This window comes from Genypterus blacodes, unplaced genomic scaffold, assembly GCF_046128005.1.
Source record: "Genypterus blacodes isolate CSIRO-AG114 ecotype Tasmania unplaced genomic scaffold, CSIRO-AGI_Gbla_v1 ptg000106l_1, whole genome shotgun sequence".
NCBI lineage: Eukaryota > Metazoa > Chordata > Actinopteri > Ophidiiformes > Ophidiidae > Genypterus > Genypterus blacodes.
Genome location: NW_027466910.1, coordinates 1375156 through 1396223, shown reverse-complemented (window position 1 = coordinate 1396223; position 21068 = coordinate 1375156). Strand labels below are relative to the sequence as shown.

General features: G+C 43.5%; 3 protein-coding genes across 3 annotated transcripts; 2 read left to right on the top strand and 1 right to left on the bottom strand.

Annotated features, from left to right (window-relative positions):
- Positions 1-3321: 3321 nt before the first annotated feature.
- On the top strand, positions 3322-4588 carry gpr45 (G protein-coupled receptor 45). The gene has a single exon (XM_076160521.1). It carries the CDS (start codon positions 3322-3324, stop codon positions 4480-4482), a length of 1161 nt encoding a protein of 386 aa, XP_076016636.1. The 3' UTR covers positions 4483-4588.
- A 1992-nt stretch (positions 4589-6580) lies between these two features.
- On the top strand, positions 6581-9329 carry cunh2orf49 (chromosome unknown C2orf49 homolog). Its single transcript, XM_076160489.1, has 4 exons — positions 6581-6710; positions 6826-6974; positions 7161-7413; positions 7755-9329. The coding sequence occupies exons 1-4, from the start codon at positions 6600-6602 to the stop codon at positions 7809-7811; spliced, it is 570 nt and encodes a 189-aa protein (XP_076016604.1). The 5' UTR covers positions 6581-6599; the 3' UTR covers positions 7812-9329.
- Positions 9330-9781: 452 nt separating this feature from the next.
- Positions 9782-11261, bottom strand: fhl2a (four and a half LIM domains 2a). The gene is made up of 5 exons (XM_076160543.1): positions 11106-11261; positions 10842-11016; positions 10412-10581; positions 10136-10322; positions 9782-10045 (listed from the first exon to the last, which is right to left on the bottom strand). The coding sequence occupies exons 1-5, from the start codon at positions 11259-11261 to the stop codon at positions 9894-9896; spliced, it is 840 nt and encodes a 279-aa protein (XP_076016658.1). The 3' UTR covers positions 9782-9893.
- Between the last annotated feature and the right edge of the window lie 9807 nt (positions 11262-21068).

The following is a 21068-nucleotide window of genomic DNA, read 5'->3' as shown; positions in this document are numbered from 1 at the left end:
TTTAATTTCACATGAGGTTGGTGACTGCTTTGATAGTGTGTGAGTTTATAAAAATCTAACTGTGCTGCTTCAGTGTAAATGTCATATTTCCCGTATCGACCCCGTCTGTTCAGTTATGTCCCTCTCCTTTGTTTATTTCACTATTGAGTGGATTTTTCTTTCTGTGTTGCCCGTGTTTGCTTTTCTGGTGAATGATGGAACACCAAACCCTCTCCATCAGGAAGAAATTAAAGCAAACATCTGTGGAATAATGGACAGGGAAATGAATTCTCTCACCAGCAAGCTTGTTGTGTGGGTGCCACCGAACGTGACCAGCATGCATGCAGCAGACCAGCGGAGTGGAACTCGTTTGATGGGCATGTTCGACACACGGGCATGATGCCAATTTAGACAAGCATGCCCATGAAAAGAATCTCGGGCTGCATGCTAAATGTGTGTGTGCGTGTGTGTGTGAGAGAGAGCAAGAGAGAGAGGATGGGTGCGTGAGAAGATAAAGAATACTTAATTTCTCTATAGCGTGTTTTTACCCAACATTTCACTAAATTACAAGTGGAAGATCTGCCTCTGTATTTTTTACATTTGTGAAATAAATTAGACATATTTTACCAGTGCACTAATCCATTTTTAATTGTTATTGATATGTGATGATCTAAAATTATTTACTTTGTAAGTTTGAATAATTAAATACATAGCCAACACTCAACATTTAAAATAGCCTGTAAAGACTAATTGAATATGAAGCGCAATGCTGCCACCTGCCGGTTAAAGGTCTTACTACATGTGTCCCTCAAGCATAGCACAACACATTACAGTACACACACTTGATTGATACACCAGGGGAAGTGACAAGTGTGTTTGTATTTGATTTTGACGAACGAGCCCTCTACACGCGAAAGGAGGAGCAGTTGTTTGTTAATTTTAACAAAATAAGAGAATATATGATAAATAAATGATATTTTATAAATGGATTTGAAATTGTATGATAAAGCATGCAATATTTTTTATAACTAATGATTGTATTTAGTGTTTAACAGCAGGCTACATGTTCCACGTGTAAATGCCTTTCTCAGTGATTTCTCCTCCGCACTCCTCCTTTAAATCAGTGAGCAGCTCGTCTCTTTGCGTCAGCGGCGCGGTCGAGGCGGTGCGATGATGGTGATCGATAAGGCAGCGAAATGTTGGAAGTGGGGTGTTTAGGGGTGAAAAAGGGAGGAGAGAGGAAGACGCCCGGAGCGGTGTGACGGACACGACGAGAGGAAGAGGGAGAGGAAGAGGACCAAGCTCGTCTTAACCATAAGGTACCATCAGGACTACATGCTGTGGCTGCCATTTGTATCCGCCTTTTTTACTCTGGAATTACAGGGATTCTTCCTTTAACCGTCTGCACGCTGCTCCCTGCCTGAGAGGAGCAGGTGCAGCGTCTGGCTCCTCAGCACAGAGCAGCACACAGCAGCACAGACCGAGGGCACATATGGGATTAACATCACGACATCATTCATTTCTTATAAATGGACTAATTCACTCACAGCTCATTGCTATTTTACGATAATGAATATTACTCATATGTAATCCTGCCGACCAAGGAGTAAAGGAGGACACCATAATAATATCATACTGTATTCTTGCTTATTTGCATTTTGGGAAACTAAAATACTTTGGATTCTCAGACAATGCAAAGGTTTTCTGCACATCTTCCTTATATTTGTAATGTTAGGTAGCCTACAGGTGACATAAGAACGCCTGGGTGTTTGTTGTGATTCTAGCTGCCTGCGATTGGTCACATGCCAGCTTACTCACTGTGTGTGTGTGTGTGTGTGTGTGTGTTTGTTTGTGTGTGTGTGTGTGTGTGTCTGTGTGTGTGTGTCTGTGTGTGTGTGTGTGTGTGTGTTTGTGTGTGTGTGTGTGTGTGTGTGTGTCTGTGTGTGTGTGTCTGTGTGTGAGTGTGTGTGTGTGTGTGTGTGGTGCCATTTGATGGTGTATGGCTTGTTGGTGTTACGTGTAAGCTGGTGGATGAGATCATTTGTTTGTTCTTGTTGGTGCTAATTGTATGATCACACTGTTTGATTGGATTGTTATGCCACAGCTCCACTCATGTTTCTGTTGTGTGGCTTCTAGTTATTGTACAAGTTCCCTGTTTGTCATCATCAGTATTGATTTTGCCCTCATTGTTTTCACTGTGGTATATTTCTAAATGGTAAATCCTCTGATATGTACAATATTTTGACGTAGACTATTGCAGTACAGGGGATGAGAGTGAGGGTTGCTTGTTGCCATAGAACTGGTGACCTTGTTGCCTTGGCAACAACCACTAACACTATGCAGTTGCCTATAAATGGGTTAATGGGAATTTAGATTCAGTCACTGAGGGGATCAATTCCACCTATCTGTCTGGCTGAAACACACTGGGGTTCAATCAGTCAGCTCAGTTCAAGCTCACCTCACCAGTTACCAGTGTGTGTGTGGTTTGTGTTTACATGACATTAAACATGAGCTTGATGAAAGATTATGCTTCTTATCTCCTGTCTTCCAGGTCGTATGTAGGCGTCCACCTGGGAGGAAACTGCACCTAAAGGCAGAACAGAAGAACAATCTCAGAGCATTGTGAACACCTGCACAGTCCTGCCACCAGGAGCAGGAGGTTGACTCCATAGCAACAGACGTATCCAGTCTGTGTCCTGAGGATGCCTCTCAGAGTCAGCGGTGTTGCATCAGACTGTGATGCACTACCCCAAAAATGAGCTCCTGCTATGTGAACAGAAGACTGAAGACAGGAACTCACACAATGGGTGTGTGTGCATGTGTGTGCTGTGTGTAATGTTGCGTATATATATGTGGTGTGTGTGGGATAGTGTTTGTGTTGGCAGTGTTTGTTCATGTGCTTGTGTGAATCTACGCAGCTCGGCTGTAGAAGGCTGTTAATCATCGACCTCATTCAGCCCAGTAAACAGCAGGTCCTACTATGTCCTGTGTGTGTGACCACCTCTCACCAACTGTCTGGGCAGGATGGTGCATTATGTAACTCCCTCACAATCATGGGGATGTCAGTCCTCCTCTTACCATCTTAAATCCACGGTTATGGCTGAGTAATTGAGCAGTGAGCAGCTGACCTGCTGTGACGACGTCTGTTAGTGTTTTTGTGTGCCGCTCTTTCAACACAAAGTTTCTGACTCTTTCTAAAGCTATTTGTGAAAATGCCTAATGTGAATATGTTTCCTTTTCCATTTCAGATATTGCCATGGAACCTGTGCAAGAAATGTAAATCTGAATTCTGCAGGAATAATCAAACATGCACATCTTCTCTTGGACTGACATCCCCTGATCATGGCAGATATAGCATATTGTAATGAGAGCCTGCTGGAGGGATGTGACTTCATGGGGCCTGAGAATGTGGAGGAGATTCTCCCCTCAGAGTCTGGGACTCCTCCCATGTCAGTGACTCTGCGAGTGACTCTGGCTGCCATCATGATCTTTATGATTACCGTCGGCTTCCTTGGCAATGCCATTGTGTGTCTGATTGTTTACCAGAAACCTGCCATGCGCTCTGCCATCAACCTCCTCCTCGCCACGCTGGCCTTCTCAGACATTATGCTCTCTCTGCTCTGCATGCCCTTCACTGCAGTCACCGTCGCCACCGCAGACTGGCACTTCGGAAGCGGATTCTGTCGTGCGTCCATCATGCTGTACTGGCTGTTTGTGTTGGAGGGTGTGTCCATCCTCCTCATCATCAGTGTAGACCGTTTCCTCATCATCGTGCAGCGGCAGGATAAGCTCACCCCCCACAGGGCCAAACTTTTGATTGGAGCGTCATGGATACTGAGCCTGTGTGTGTCCCTGCCATCTGTAGTTGGATGGAGGTCGGGTGCAGCAGGGATTGGAGGTGCCTGGGCACCGCAGTGTGTGCTTGGATACAGTGAGTCTCTGGCAGATCGTGGCTACACAGTATTATTGGCTGTGGCAGTATTCTTCGTACCGTTTGGCATCATGCTCTACTCTTATCTGTGTATACTCCACACAGTGCGCCGCAACACCCTGCGCATCCACAACCACAGCAGCGAGCATTCCTGTCTGCCAGCCCTCAATCAAGTCAGCAAAATGAGACTGACCGGGCTGCAGCGGCCCCCTCAGGTCAATGTGGACATGAGCTTCAAGACCAGAGCCTTCACTACCATCCTCATCCTCTTCGTCGGGTTCTCAGTGTGCTGGTTGCCTCACACAGTGGTCAGCCTGCTGGCCGTGTTCAGCAGGCAGTTCTATTACAGCCAAGTCTTCTATCCGATCAGCATCGGGGCTCTGTGGCTCAGTTATCTGAAGACGGTGTTTAACCCCGTCATCTACTGTTGGCGGATCAGAAAGTTTAGGGAGGCCTGCCAGGAGTTCATGCCCAAGAGCTGGAGGCTGTGTCCTCGGATGCCAGGCAGGAGCCGCAGAAGGGTGAGGCCCAGCAACATCTATGTGTGCAGTGAGACCCAGTCAGCTGTGTGAGGAGGGAACCATAAACCAGCAACACTTTCTCACGAGGAGCAACGGAAGGCAACACAATACTTACAATAATTCTACGTACGTGACTTGATGGTCCTTATGGTGAAAGTTACTGCCATTCAGCGACTCACTGCAATTTCTCTGTGGCCCCACTTGTCCCTGACTGTTGTGTGTATGTTTTCTATCTCAATCTCTCATCCTTTATGTTGCCCTCATCGGGCAGTAGTGATGGTACTGAGAGCCAAAGTCTTTAAATTGGGGCCTAACTGCAACAAGATTGTGCCAGATTGTTTAAAAACGCTTATAACAGCTATTCAAAGAGGATTTAAAGTTATGAATCAACCATAAATTGACATAAGGAACAAAGTGTTAGTAGAGGTCCTGTGGCTCTAAGCAGCCACATTCAGCTGTCTTACAAAAGTCTATGGTGTTAAACAAATACAGTAATTGTGATTTGTCTTGGTTGAAATGTTCCTGTGCAGTTCAATAGTAGATATCCATGAAATGAGTGAAAGTGCAAGGCAGAAAGAACACTTGTTAATGTACATAAGCTACAGGACTGTGACTCTCTATGCACTCGAAGATTCTTCGTCGTAATTTTTACAAGCACAAATAAGTGTACTGTGTGAGAGAACAGGAAACTGGAAAGCTGACGTGTAAAATAGGTGTTCCCTTTGAATGATGTTCTTTTATGTAACATTTTACTAAGATGTCAACTTGTGGCTCATTTTAGATCAACTTTTTGAAATTCACAGGGTTAAAAATAAACGGCAATTGAAAATATTCAGTGCCGCTGTTTTGTAAGTGCACAACAAATGAGTAGATGAGTTAGTGTGTGCATGAGCTGAATGCAATTCATGAAGGGTTGAACAACAAAAATACAATTTTTAATGAGATTGGATGGACTGAATGGAGGATGCTTGAATGCCAAATATACTGTACATTCTATCTTATCTGCTGCCTCTACAGTGTACATGCATTGGGAAGGAGTGAGTTGCTTGGATACCAAAGACCTCCATTGATTGAGTGAATATTTATTGACACTGTAGACAAGCATAAACATTGAGAATCTAATTTCACTGAAGCCAATACAGGTGAGTCATGCACATTAATTGACAGGCGTTTCTTGCACAACTGAACAAAATCAGTAAATAAGTCAACCAGCAACTAAATCATAAGCTAGAGCCAGAACTGGAAGAGAACCAATTTTAGAACAAAACCTGAGGAGGGCGCTGTTCTCCTAAATGCAGACAAGGACTAAGTCTGATGATATCCTGCAGCTACAGTAAAGTATGTACAGATGAAGTCAGGAGATCACTAATGTGTTTTTGGTAATGAGAGTGATCTATCATGATTTATTTAGACACTGATAGACATAAACATAAGCACGAGGGGAAAGTACATTGAAGATCAAAGGTTAATATATAACATGAAACATACGACTGATTAACTTTTTACAGTAAACAAATGTACAACAACAACAACAACACGAACATCAACAAATTGTACAACATATAAAGTATTCAAGAAACATTCACAATTTAGAAAAAAAAGAACATTTAGATTTGGTTTACATTTAAGCAGTAAATGTGCATCTACCACCCCTCCATGTGACAACTTCACATGGTCTACCTTCATTTAGGTCTCATGTTTACTTCTTACATTACTCTGCTAACTTAATCACTTAACTTTTCCATGAATCCGGTGAGACTTTTATTGTAAAGACATCAGGAGAGGGAACATTCCGCCACTGACTGCTCAACAACTCTCATTACTCTGAGTCAGAGGAATGTCCTTATAAGGGTACGACCCTCATAGCAAAGGCTACTTTCACATCAAAACATTTACATTATTATGTTTTCGATTTTATTATATATGTAAATCTTGTGAATGTGAATTTTCGACATTAAAAAAGCTTTTGGAGTTAAATTTTGGTGATAAATAATAGAAATGGCGGATACAAAATGCGAAATTGATTATTAAGAAACAAATAAAAAGCAAAAGAATAATAGAAAATCAAAATAATAAATCCTCATGTTCTCGTTTGATGTTCTAATAAAGTTGTGAGGGTAATCGTTTGTTGTGACGCGGTGCATGTTGGGAAAACCAAAGTGTCAAACATGGCGAATTCTACCGTAGGAGATGTGAAGAATGTTCACGGTGTGGACGTAGATGTCTTACTGCACCCGGAGCTGCTGTCTCGGGAGTTTCTGCGGCTCCTGTTAAGCGAGGTAAGACGCCGTTGGTACAAAAATGTCCTTTAACGATGAGGTACCGGAAAGTAACGGTAATGTCGCGGGCTAGCTAACGGTGCTAACAGTCTAACCGGCTTCATGTCTGACCCAGAGGAAGATCGGGAGCGCAGCCTGTGAGAGTCGGGACGGACTCACGGAGCTCTACCTCCGGCATGTCGTCCCGCTGCCGCAGAGGACTTTACCCAACAACCGCTGGGGGAGGAAGGTGGAGAGGAGCGGAGGGAGACAGAGCTCACACAGGTAAAATGATTACAGGAGCGAATTAAAGGGATTATACTTATTAAATTCATAAATGAATACACGTCGATCATAATGACACTGATAGCAGCATTGGGTTAGGGCTCAACTTAACTTGAATAACATTTCTTCTTCCTGTCCCAGTTTATTGTTTCCGCTATAATACTTATTATTATCGTTCTCTTGCAGCTCCAGTAATGATCAGATGAGGAAGAGGCCTCTGATCGTGTTTGATGGCAGCTCCTCTCACTCTGGCTCACTCAAACTGAAGAAAGCAGAGGGGACCACAGGGACGATCGACAGGTTGAAACCTCCCCCAGCTGCCAGCCTGTCCAACCCCATCCGCAAACTCTCTGGCAGCTCATCCTCCTCTTCCCCATCACTTCAGACATCTGCCTCTGACGGTGACGCTGCAAACCTCAAACGACAAGCAAACAACTCGGTAATGAGAGGAAATCACACTCATGATAGATGATCTAAAAGCTAGAATTATTCATGTATTACAGCAATAAGTCATTTAAGTGACACGCTGGAACTGTGTGATGAAGAGATTTGAGTTAAGTGAGCTTTGTTTATTTTTGATATGAACAGACTGTAAGTACATAATCACTACATCACTATTATCCCCTTCTACTTCCATAGTATTGGGCTCAGAACTTATCAATCAACCCTTGCATGAGATTGAAGTGAAACAACTTATACTGTACTGTACCATCTGGTGCTACTGTATCAATAATTGCGTTGTTTCTTATCCCTAATGATATTTCTCTGTAATCTCATCAGGGGGTCTTGAAATCTCCAGAAATGAAAAAAAAGATCCAGCATGTGACGTGGCCCTGACCTCTGACCCCTTGGAGGGATGGAACACTCCCCCTCCCGTCAGTGAACATCGGTGCCTCTGTCCCCATCACAGACGTTTCCCCATTTAACATCCTACAAACCAGAAGAAGTGGAAACCCTTCACCTGTGTGTGTGTGTGTGTGCGCACGTGTGTGTGTGTGTCCAGCCCATCGCACAGAGCTAAACCTGAAGCAGAGACAGTAGGGTGGTGCTCAGCAGGGCGCCCACCATGGCCCCCCTCTGAAGTCTCCAGCTTCCACAGTACCTTTCCATGACCTCAAGTGACCTTACCATCAGGGATGAACCATGTGAAGGACAACCAACAGGGACCAGACTTATGCGCTTTGAAGTGTTGCTGTTTGTGCTCTGTTGTCATGGACACGCTGGTTTGTTTAACCACGTAAGCCTGGAGGGAATTTACACTGGCCACATATTTGGAGTCAGCATAAAGCATCAGCTGTTGTGTTTCCCTGCACAGACTTGTAGTAATAAATCTGGAATGTTCACAGTGAAGATAGTTCAATACGTTCTGATACAGCAGGTCAAACCTCACATTGGGTAAAGACCTGAAATGTGCTGCTGAAATTTCACTTCAAGTGTTTTGTGCTTTCCTGTCAATATTTGTGCAAATCTTTCCTGAACTTCTAGTGTTTTCCAGCAGCCTGGTCCAGAGTAGAGCAGACTCTAGCTCTAGCGCTCTGTTCATGTGGCCCTGTGAAACCTGTGAACCTCTGTTCCTGGGTAAGGAACACTTGCCACTTGATTTCTCGCTCGAGGGTTCTATGGAGCCACCAGGGGGCGGGCGCATTCATGCCAGCAGGGAGGTACGTTCTCTGGGTAAGGACAGTAACTTGTCCTCTTTCCTATTCCTTCTCTTGCCGAGTGCTACAGTGCTACAATGCCACTCATCGGCAGTTTGGGTTGAGTCTTTTTTTTTTTTTTTACATCAGAGACCCGGAATTCCCCCTTAATAAAACCTTTTTTTTTGGTTGAATTCCAAAAACCCAGTTTGTTGTCCACTTGGGCTTAACTGGTGAGGGTGAAGAGATTCATGGCTCTGTTTTCAGTTGATGTTTTCTAAAATGCTGAACATCTCTGAGGAGTGGAGAGTCTGAGTAAGGTTCAGACAGAGCATCACAGCACTACAGTGGCTGTGCTATCATGTCCTTTGTTTCCATGTAGAAGCTGCTGTTTCCTGCTCGTGTTGCTGATGCTCCTTATTTTGAATAGGTGGTAAGTTTACTTTTAATCTGCTGTTCAGCTCCACAAACCTCTGTTTCACGTTTCATTAGCTGTACAATGTTTTTAAATTCATTATAATTTGCTAAATATCATTTGGACACTTAATGGAAGCATTCAGGTGTTTAAACTTTTAAACCTAATGAATATAAACACAACACAGTGTGTGTTCTCTGGAAACATTTTGGTTGAAAAGTGAAAGGATGTTAAATCTTTTAATAATGTAATTTTGTACCAACCCAACTGCAATATTGTATGTATTTATGACTTAAATGTGGATTGATGATAACCAGTGGTGTGTGTGTGTGTTGGTGATTTGTTAGGAGCATAACGGTTCATTTAACATTCAGGATTTGTCATTACATTTTATTGATTGTCGGTAGCAGTCATGCACAAACCCTCAAACTAATAATTACAACATCAAGCTCGTCCATGCACAAAGCCTCACTGTTATCACACTCAAAGCTGATGGTCTCTGCAGTGACGTTGTCGATGACTCCATATTCCATAATACTCCATTCATGTCTTTGTCTTTATGTCAAACATGTTGGTGAAGCAGAAGAAGCAAATAGTTTCTGCGTTTTACATTCACGCCAACTATTTCTTTATTAGTATTGTTTTTTTTGCAAACAGTGAACTCTTTAAAATATATTTCTTAAACATAAATAACACAGTTAGTTCCTGTAGTTTATATTCTATGTCATATAATACTGTACATTAACAATGCTGGATAGTAGACACTATGGATTCTATGCTCTGTGCTCAAAGGTTATTTATCTTTGTCATTTCTTGATCTCAGTATGATTTCCAATCAGGTGTGTATTAGCCATGGCTCACACCAGGTTAGATGTCTTTGCCACACTCTGGGCAGAGGATGTCGTCACGCTCGGTAAGGAATCCGCGCCCCACCAGGGACACGGAGCACTTCTTGCAGTTGAAGCAGTCATTGTGCCATTGGCGCTCCTCAAAGGAGATGTACTTGCTTCCTCCCAGGCCTAAAAAGAGAAACCCCAGAGCAGGTGAGGATGATGGACACACTTAACTAAACATTTAAAAGGTTTAGAGAGTTGGGCAGTTGTGGTTACCACTGATGGGGGTGGTGCAGGAGGCACACTTCTTGGCATAAAGGTTGCAGAAGCAGTTGAGGCAATAGGCAAAGTCGTCTCTAGAGGTAAAGCGCTGGCCAGACAGCTGCTGCTTGCAACTAGTGCACAGGAAGCAGTCCTTGTGCCAGGGCTGGTCACGGTAGGTCACCCCTCCAGTGGTGATGGGCTAATAACACACAACAACAACAACAACCTCACTGACTTGTTTTCATGCTTAACATATTCTGTAGCAGTCTCAACACATTATCTCACTACCTTCTTGCAGTGCACACACTGCATGGCAAACTGCTTCTCGTAGCAGGGCACACAGAAGTTATGGTTGTCCTTAGGGATGAAGCTCTTGGTGCCGATGGGCTGCTGGCATCTCTGGCAGGTGAAACAAGTCTCGTGCCAGCTGTTCCCCTTGTGCTCCATCTTCCTGGAGCCTGCAGAACATCAGAGGGGGGAGGAGGAATGTGAGGTAGTGGGAGAAATGTTGCACAGGAGAGTTGAGTACAGTGAGTGAAAATGGGTACAGATTAAATACTTTGGTGTAAAGAAACAGTATTCATACCATGAGAGCTTCGCTGAATTTAATGAAGTATTCTTAGAGGTCAGAATATTAGATTCAGTGTAAATAGCTTGTACCCTTGTGTAATGTGTGATACAGTAAGCCTGTTGATCTCTTTGTGGCTCTCTTCCCTACCTGGCATGATGGTTTTCTTGCACTCGTGGCACTTGGAGGAATACTCATTGGAGTAACACTCGGTGCAGAGGAGTTGCTCATCCTTGGTGGAGAAGGGCTTATCCACCAGGGAACGCTTGCACTGGAAGCACTTGAAACACTCCTCATGCCAGTGACGGTCCTTATAGGACAGATCCTACAGAGAGGACATCAAAGGGATCAGACACAACGGAAACTGGGTGTGTTTGTGTTTGTACCTGCAGTACAGAATGTGACCCCGCCTACCCGGGTGTTGCAGCCAATGGGCTTCTTGCACTCCTCACAGGTGTTTGAATACAGGCTCTCGTAACATTTCACACAGTAGGGGTTCTCCTCTCTGAGAACATACTTCTTCCCAAATAGGGACTCCTTGCAGTAGTGGCAGTCGTAGCGCTCGGTCATTTTGACCCTGGGCTGCTCTCCTGCTAGAGAGAAAAGTGTTCAATCCATATTGCATCACAAACACACAGACACAGACTCAGTGCATGAAGTGTCAGTGGTCCGTTTGAAGTGAGTGAGACAGAGTGAGGGTGAGAGATGAGTCATTTAATTAAAGTCTTTGACAGAGTGTGACAAAGATTATTTAAAAAGAGCAAGAGGGAGATAAAGAGAGAGATATGGGGAGGATACTTGTGCTAAATAGCTTAAAGTATTCACAAGGTCCTTCAGCCAGCAGAGAGAGGAAGCTGTTGACAGGCAGACCCTCCGCTCCGGGTAGGCTTGCGTATTTAGTCTTGGCCTATGCTTCGGAAAGATTCTCAACAACCTAACACCTGAATAACGAGAGTCTTCTCAGACGGTGTGTGTGTGTGAGTGTGTGTGTGTGTGTGCGCCCTCAGTGACATTACTCCATTATGTAACAGTGGAGAGCAGCTTCTGTTCAGAGCAATACAAAGTTTTCTCACTCACTATCCAGACTCTCAGTCAGTGGTCAGTCACAGTGGACTCACAGTGGACGGGGGATTCTCTGCGCCCCGTATTTCTCCTTTCATCTTTCACTTCCATCTCCTGTCTAACCCAGAAGGTGACGGATGAGGAGGATATAAATAACGTCTAATAGTCACGCTCACAGACTGTCAACCTTTGCCCTGTTGCATACCAGCGCTCGCCATGTCACTGTACCCTGACCCGTCCATCCCCTCACCTCCAGCTGTCAGCGCCCCATCACGGTATCCCTCAAGGTGTGTGCGTGTGTATGCGCCAGGGTGTGTGTGTGTGGCTTTGATTGGCACTGTAATAATGGCTACTCGTAGTCTGCAGCTGTCGGTGGTTCTCCCGTTAAGCCCTCTGGTTATTCCCATCTGTGCCTAGATAGCCTCACTCTGTCAACCAAGGGTAGTACATGTATTTGTGTGTGTGCGTGATTGTGTGCGTGTCTTTGTGCATGTGTTTGTAAGTGATACAGAGAGAAAAAGTACGTGGGCAGAGAGGGTGCGGCACTCCAGTGGAGCCAAACGCAAAGCTGTCAGTACCACCCAGGCTTTGTCCCTCTGGCTCTTGGCCTTTGTCTACCCCTCTCACCCACCCACCCACACACACACACACACACACACACACACACACGTGTACACGCTCATCTGTTTATTCCTCAGCCGTGCATCGACCATATAAAGAATCAAACACAAGAAAAGTCAAATTCCCACTCATAGATTCCTTCCCTCCCTCGCTGCTTCACACTTTTCTGTGTTTTATTTTCCACTTCATCAGCTCTTCTTGTCACCCCCACCCCCCCACACACACACACAACCCCTCCCACATTCCCTGATTGTCCGTTCCTCTCACCATGACTCACCTAGCTTATATAAGGATTTATCTGACTCCTAAAAATAACGAGGGATAATCTGAATCACCGCAAATAAAACCTTCTGCTATTCAAACATGTCATGCAGCTGTTTCATGGCTTCTGGATCCCTTTGATGCTGCTCATCTGGGAGTCTGTTAATGCCAAACTGAGCTCCAGGCCAGTTAGATGGCAAGAGCTCGACGACAATCCAAGCCGGTTTAACCAAGAAACTGACAGTGCTGAGTGGCAGCAAGGTAAAGAATTGGTTATATTATGTTTCTCCCTAGGCAGTCACAGCTCTGTTCATTTTAGTTTAAGTACAGGATGAAAAGATAATCCTACAACCCCATTATTTTAAGCACAACACATGAAATATCTTCTACATTCTGTCAAATAAGCCTGTATGGATATTTTTCAGTCCAGATGCTTTAAACTCCCATAATAATGGACTGTACTTTCTTTAACACGGAAATTGATATATCTCTATTTCACGCTCTTCCAAAGCAACAATCCTAGAGGAATTTCCTTTTTACCACTAATAATAACTGTGTGTGTGAGTAATGGAATGATCTGAATGAAGGCAAAGAGCAGAATTTTGTTCCATTGTGTGTTATTAGATGAGCAGAATGAGACTCGGCTATCACTGACCGTACGCTGAAATGGATCAGACCAACATACGGTGACCTGGCCAAAACCCTGAATCAAAGTCTCAACTTTAAAAACAGCAGAGAAGCGAGCAAAAAAACATGGCACACCCTTCGTCAGTAGAGTTTAGATGAAGGTAAAGGGTGAAAATGATCAGGACAGTGGAAAGGGGGTGGAAAGGAACCCAGCAAACAAGGGGTCAAGACTGTGCACTTTTTTGGATTAAGAAGGATCTAACAGTAGGAGAAATGGAGGAGGAGGAGTGAAAATGGGTGAAAGGGTAAAAGTGGTTAAATGGTGAGGACACTGTGCAAGTGGGTGGGGGAGCCAGGTAGCAGGATGCCAGAGCTGTCTGGCAGAATGGAAGAGATGGTGGATGAAGACCAGTGAAAGGATGAATGAGTGGAAAGATGGACGGGTGAATGGATGGAGAGTGGAGCAGTTGAACAGAGCTGGGTCTTACCTTCCTGTCTGAGGAGTGTGTGTGCCTGTGCGGAGTCTGAGCAGACTGGGAGCGGGCTCGGGGTGAGCTGTACTTACTCCTGATTGCATTACTCCACCCATTGGACGCTAATTGAAATGGGGGGAGGGGTGACGGAGGGTGACGGTGGGGGGGCAGCAAAGGGGGAAGGCGATCTTTTTTGAGATGGTCTATAAATACAGCGGTGCTACACAGAGATAACCCAGAGGCCCCCTTTCACTCTCTCACTCAGTCCCCAACCAGACCATGTGGCCTTTTACGGTCACTAAGTTGAGGTTCACCCACTCACAACCTCACTCACCCACTCAGTCAGTCAGTCACTCAGTCAGTCAGTCAATCACTAACTTCAAATTTATCTCATCTATCCAATGTTCTCTGCCTCAGTGTTATCCCTCCATCCTTCCCTGTTCCTAGAAAAAAGAGCCAACAATAACAGATATCTGGGAATTCTTAGGAATTTAATGTAGGAGCACAGCACAGCAACTGTTTTCTTTCCATCAGCGATCTGTGTGGTTATCCTTATCATAATATTGCACACAGAGTGGAACAGGCACACACAGACACAGCGTTACATAATACCACAGTGTTCCTATGGCCTTTCATGATGGAAAGGATCCCATGGGTTAAATGTCAAAGACCGTTTGTACTGTGAGTTTTTCCTGAACTCAAATGTCTCATCTTTCTTTTCCTCCATGCTTTTCTCCTCTGAGGGGAATACACATTCATCCCTTCCTACTCAACTTCCAGCGTGTCAGGTTGGGTATCCAGGCCTGGTAGTGACAGACGGACCCTCGAGTGCTTTCCCAGAAAATTGTAGCACTATTTCCTGCACCTATATGCTCTTGTTCACACTGCAGCCCCCTACTCCTCTTCCCAACTCCGTTTGTCCTCATCTTAACTCTCTCTCTCTCTCTCTCTCTCTCTCTCTCTCTCTCTCCCTCTCTCTCTCCCTCTCTCTCGTTTTCCTGACCTGGTGGTCTCCAGTGACGGGGGCAAATGCGTCACCACTTCTCCAAACAGGAGTGCTCTATATTGGTAAGTGACTGTGAAGAGCAAGATGGCTCACAAATTGGATGTGAACGCTTTGATATTACATGGACTTCTACTTAAATTACTTAGGAAATGTGCTCAGATCATCATCCAAGCACCAAATGAACTTTCACGACTTTATTAAATATAGTGATTAATCGTTCACAGTCCAGTCTGGTATGTGGAACATCAGACAAACAATGACAACACAGTACTACTTGACCATTTGAGGAACCCCTACATAGAGCACATGCATTATGTGTTTGAAAAGCAATAACTGAATCAGCATATCAAAAAGACAATACACATAAAACATAAGAAGAACATTTCAAATCTTCAACAAATACATACTGTACGCAAACAACCCAGTTACAAGTTCAGTCAAAAGGTCTCACTCAAACAGTAAAATGTATTTTTTTGATTTATTAAGCTTTTTGAATTGAAGTTATAGAACTACTTTTGCTGCAGCACTCCACTTCCCGTTTCACCGCTACCATACAATTCACATTTTGTCGTGAGAACATTGTCCCAAAGTTGTACTGCATCAAAGACACCACACTCCAAATGAAACACAGGAGCTTGTCTGGTACAATGTTTAAAAGAATTGTTAAAATGTACATTTTGTATTGCATTTGTTGTCATTCTATCATTACCATCACACCAAGTCATGAAATCACACAAAACTAAATGACCCACCAACCTCCATCTAATTGAGTCTTAATCCTCTTTGAAATGCAGAGCTGCGATGAAGAAGAAGCGGTGCACTGTGAATCAATCCAGGAAATTGAAGTCAGATGATTTGTGTGAGGAAGAAGACAGAAGAAGATGTTGTGCTCGTCCAAAAGACATGACTGGGAGTGAATTCAATTTGTTTATTCTGCCTCTGTAGCAGGCATTGGGCTATCGTGTTACTCGGGTTGGCAGTGTTCTTTCCTGAGACACCAGAATGATTTTGTATGCAAAGCTGAGGCACGTGTCAAAATCGCTAATACTCATTAAGTTTCTATTTTATTACTTAGCACAGGAGTGGGAAATCATTTAATAACTCAAGGGACAAATCTATTTCATGTCCAATTGAAATACTGCATGTGCTGCCCTGGTCCTGTCCGGCTCCCATTATCCTGCCCCCCACTCGGTTCTCTCTGGATTGAGGCCTGCAATTTAGCTGCTAAGGCCGGGGGATTGGCTGCAGCTGTCTGGGCACTGCAAGACCACGGTGATGCTAAAACCCGGTACTTACGTCTATAACAAATACGGCCCCATGGTAAAGGTCAGGCCAGACACGCTCCATCATCACTAGTGGACCGTTAATCATTAATTCCTCAGCAACCAATTGGACTGGAATTTCCCTGGGTCATCCAAGATACAATATGATACCCCGGAGGGACTTTTTTCACTGCCAGTCAAATATTTTGAAATGAATCCCAGTAGCTAACATTTGGATATGTAGAAATGATTGAGAAGAACATATTCATTTTGGGCTCCCAGTGTGGGAATATAGGGAAGAGGGAATGTGCAACGGCTGGCCTGAGGACCAATTCAGAGGTTGCGGTCAGTATATGCTGGTTCTGTAACAACAAACCTTTAGTTTGACAATCAAAGATTAGCTTTGGTTATTTCTCTCTACCAATAAATAGCTGTTTATGTGTTTGTTATTTTAGTAACTTTTCGTAATAAAACCTCTGTTACTGGTGAGGTCCAACATAAACGACTGCCAACTTTGAACATACTTGAACCTGTAAACAAGGACCACACGCACCGCAACGTAAACATTCCTATTCATGACATAACCAGATCAGCCCAATTACTCCAACATGATTAAGAGGAATGGGACATGAATGACACATGATCACTAACACTGTGCCTTTGTGAAGAGTCGGAGCTCTCTGTAACTTTGGCCAATTCATTTATCATTTTCTCTGAGTCAGGACGCTAACTGTTCCCCCGTGAGGCCGAACATTTAAAGGCAATAAACCTGAACTGCTGCCTTCTGTTCTATCATCAAGATTAAGACTAGGTTAACGTTAGCAAGCTACCTAGTGAGCTACGTAGCTAACTAAGGAGGCAGTATTAGCGGTGGATGGAAATTATGACCAATTTATACCATGATTTCAAAGTATTATGTTTTGTAAGATTAATGTTAAAAATGAACTTTTGTGTTCTTACTCTTGATTAGTTACACAGCGGCCTGTATAGCTGGTTAATCTAGTTTTGTTTGTTGACTATTTCCATATTCACCAGCATGTAATGCGTTAGATTAGACTGTAAAATCCCTTTCTTTAATCTTCCTGATAGAACCTTGCTGATGTCACAAACGTGACCTGATGTGACACCTTCCCCAAAATAAAGATAAACCCGATAATAGTGTGCAATGTAACCGTTCTTTATTTCTGACAATCAATTAAACCATTGAAGGAGCAGACAGCAGGGATGAAACAACAGCCTACACCTCATTACATAATATGTGTGACTTGACTTGTGACTTCTCAGCCAAAACTTGACATTTACTTTATGCTGTGAAATTTACCTCTGCAGAGAACATAATGTTTTCTCCTTTTCTCTCTCTTTTGGTCAGTTAATTATAAGAATCAGAAAAATCTGTGGAGGTTTATTCAGCCTTTTGTATTGCCGTTGTATTTTGCGCTCACGCTCACGCTCACGTTACAGATGCATCATGCTGTCCATATGCTGTTTGGTAATGTAATCCATGTCACATTTAATTTTGTGATGAGGAATTTTGATTGTACTCTGATGATCCTCATGGTTGGTTTGCCATCTATATTTGTCCATCCTGCCCTCCTCACCTTCTTCCCTTTCACTGAGCAGGGTCGTTGGCACTGCTGCTGCATTTTGGGCCACACCGGTTTGATACATATTTAGGGGGGAAAAGGTAAATTACCTCATTTCCCTCAATAATAATACTATATTATCTTGTTCTCTTTCCTCAGAATTAAGATTACTTTGATTTGAAAATATTCTATTGAAATCAAATACAGTTGTCCTTCATTCCTCATTTCATTCATACATCCATCCATTTTCCTGTTTATTCCTAGACAGGCAACTGGTGAAACTGGACTCTATCCCAGCATGCATTAGGCCATACAAGGACACGCCTTGCTCACCAGCCTGTCATACAAGCAACAGCAGCAACCTTTTTGAAATATAATTCATTGAACTTTTGCAATGGCATCTTTTGTGATGGCCTTTTGCCATCATGTTAAATGTCAGCAAAGTGCATTTAGTTAACCTAAATTAAAAGTCTCCTGCACTCATTTTCACTCTTCCTCGTGTCGGTGCCACTACAGTGATGTGGATCTATATATGAAGCAGCAAATCCTCAGTCTTTTAGCCGGGTGTTGTGTTCCCAGACTGCTAAATCCCTGCAAAGATTGGTGGGATGTTTCAAGGATAACTGCACACTGTGCACTTTATTTAGACACTAAGGTTGTCTGTTCTCTTTGTTCCCTTTGCCAGCAAACACTCTTCACACACAAAATCACACAGACACACACATGTGATGCATGTCGATAGGATTACTTTGTTCTAGAATCTTCTGCTTGTTCCTGATACGATTTAAAGAAGCAGTTTAAAACAGGAAGGATTTTTGGTTTGGAACTCGCATTAAATTACATTTTCCAATCTATTCCATGAACTATGGGCACTTGTCCAAATGCCCTTTTCAGCCCTGAAGTTAATTGGTTGCCTCACTCTTGTCCATGTCTGTGAGACTGCTGCCGTCTCCTCTAACCTCACTTATCTGGACAACACCTGGGCCACTCTGTCTGTTGGAAGGCCGAAGCAACTGCTATGGTGGCTGCTTGGCAACCAGTATCAAAACTCACTCCCCAAAATATAGATCCAAGCTAGTGGCCACACGTTCTTCCAAGTAGATACCAACAATTTTAATGTGACCAGTCTGTCTTAAAGAGCCTGCTGTGCCAGTGGAGTCACATGGAGCTACTCTGTTATACTGGTTATGGATATCCAAGAAAGGTCATCTCTAAACTACTATGCAGAAGTCTATTGTGCTGATAGTGTGCCACTCAGCTGTACCAATGAAAAATAGAAAAAAATATATTTCTGTAGCTTATTTATTGCTGTTCCTTCTTTGAACATCAAGGTGAATAATGTAAAGTAATTTGTATGACAACCTGCTCTATTGAAGTAGTAAAGATATGTGACTGTGTTTCTTCACCAAGTACATCTCAAGCAACCAACCCTAAGAAACATCACAAAGAATATTTGTGCATTGCATTGAAACTGAGCAAGGAAAGTGATGCATCCATGTGGAGTGGAAGTCATTTTTCAATTAATTGGATTTATCCTGAGTCATCTGGTGAACCACCAGGGGGCACAGCAGTAACCACAGTAAACCTAATGAGCAACTAATGATCTAACCTTTACATAAGCACATCCATGACTTCATCTGCATAAACATGAGTATTAATGTGTGCCGGATGATTTAATTATTTGTATTTGTTTCTTGTGTTTTATCCGTACAGTTCCCTCTTTTTTCAGAACTGTTGGATATGGAGTTGTCATGATATCATCCACATCATCCACATCTTCCACTTTTGATGTGTTTCACTTCAATGGGCTCCAGGACGGTGAACATAGCATTAAAACACAGCTTCATCACTTTCTGTACATCATCACCTCCAGTCAGGTGGATTAAAGACTCGTCCCAAAGTAAACAGCCAGTGTCATTAGTGATGTAACTGGAGCTCCACTCAGCTGCAGAACTCCCAGCAGTCACTCAGTGTGAAGATTCAATGTGGATGGTGAGAATACAGCGGGTACAGATCTAAAATGGAAGACATCCTAGTTATAGTAGTGGCAGATCGAGTGTTGACAAGAGTGACTTAAATCAAGCTCTCCTCGGACTTATAGAGGGGCCCATGAGAGACAAATGTTTCATCCAGCCCTATGATGATGTCGTTGTCGTTAACCAATCAGTTCATTTGAGTTATTTTACTGAAGCTGTGATGTGAATCCACTTTATCACAGTGTTAAACTCATCCGATGTGCGGTGACAGCCACACACGTGTTGAGCGTTATAAGTAAAAGAAAATTAGCCTCAGGATCTAATAAAATCTGACTCAGGGGGCTTTATTTGAAACTCAGCTCTTTCCAATTATCCTTTAGTCAGTTGATTCTCAAACAGACCAACATGGAGTGGATCTTAGACAAATGTAGCATGTGTTTCTGCTCTGTTAAACTGGATTGTAATTGCATAGATGTGACAGGCAGATTGTTCACAGTGTGTGTGTGTTTGTGTGTGTATGTGTGTGTGTGTGTGTGTTTATGGGAAAGGGTGACCATGGGATGTCCTACGATTACGACCCCACAGTCTTGTATTTTGCTAAACATTTACTTTCCCACTACTTACTGACTACTACAGTGTGAGACCATCACGATACATACACACACTTTCCGCTGTACCCTGGGATTGAACCTACCATCTGTCAGTGCCCAACCTGCTGCTCCACCTGTGGGCCACTGCACTGTTCAACAGATGGAGGATGTGTAGCTGCACCGTGGCCCCTCAGCGCCCTCTGCCTGTTTCTCTGTGTGGCACATAGGTGGTCATAGATGTGAGTAGTGCCAACCAGCTTCCTCCATTTTAACCACTTGGCACGAGGGCACTTAATTAAATGCTTGAAAGAATCCAGCTCTTTTTCTAGGTCACAGTTTGTTAAACCACAAAGCAATGATCAGGTATGTAGTGTTGGTCCAGACCCAGGTGCTCAGAGTGATGGGTGGGTGGGTTCTTCATGGTGCAGTCTAGGATTTGGCTTGTGATGCTGAGAGGCATCTGTCACAATGGCTTCACACCTGCTAAAATAGAACAAAGTGTGTCTACAGCATGTTTTTAAACAGGAAGAAGAGGTTTGAATTCTGGAGGCTGAATTCATCTCGACCCACATGGTGTCTACATGGCTGAGCAGAGGCTTGGATATTCACCAGCATCAACGGCGACATGCAAACTAAAGAGGTAGGTGTAATGTTCAGTACACAGTATGTATGAAGCAGCCAGGTGAACACTTTTGTTCACACACACACACAGCAAATCCAGGGGTTTCAAATCCTGGCATACTTAGCTCTGTTGGTTATGGAATTATTACTTACAGTAATGGAAAAGCAAAGTAACAAAAAGGACTTACAGCAGATATTCTCTGAAGCTTCGGTCCCATTCAGCGTGCTTGAATAATTCATAGGAATGGCAGCCAAAGGTGATGAAAACAAATCAGAATGCGAGGAATCCAAATGT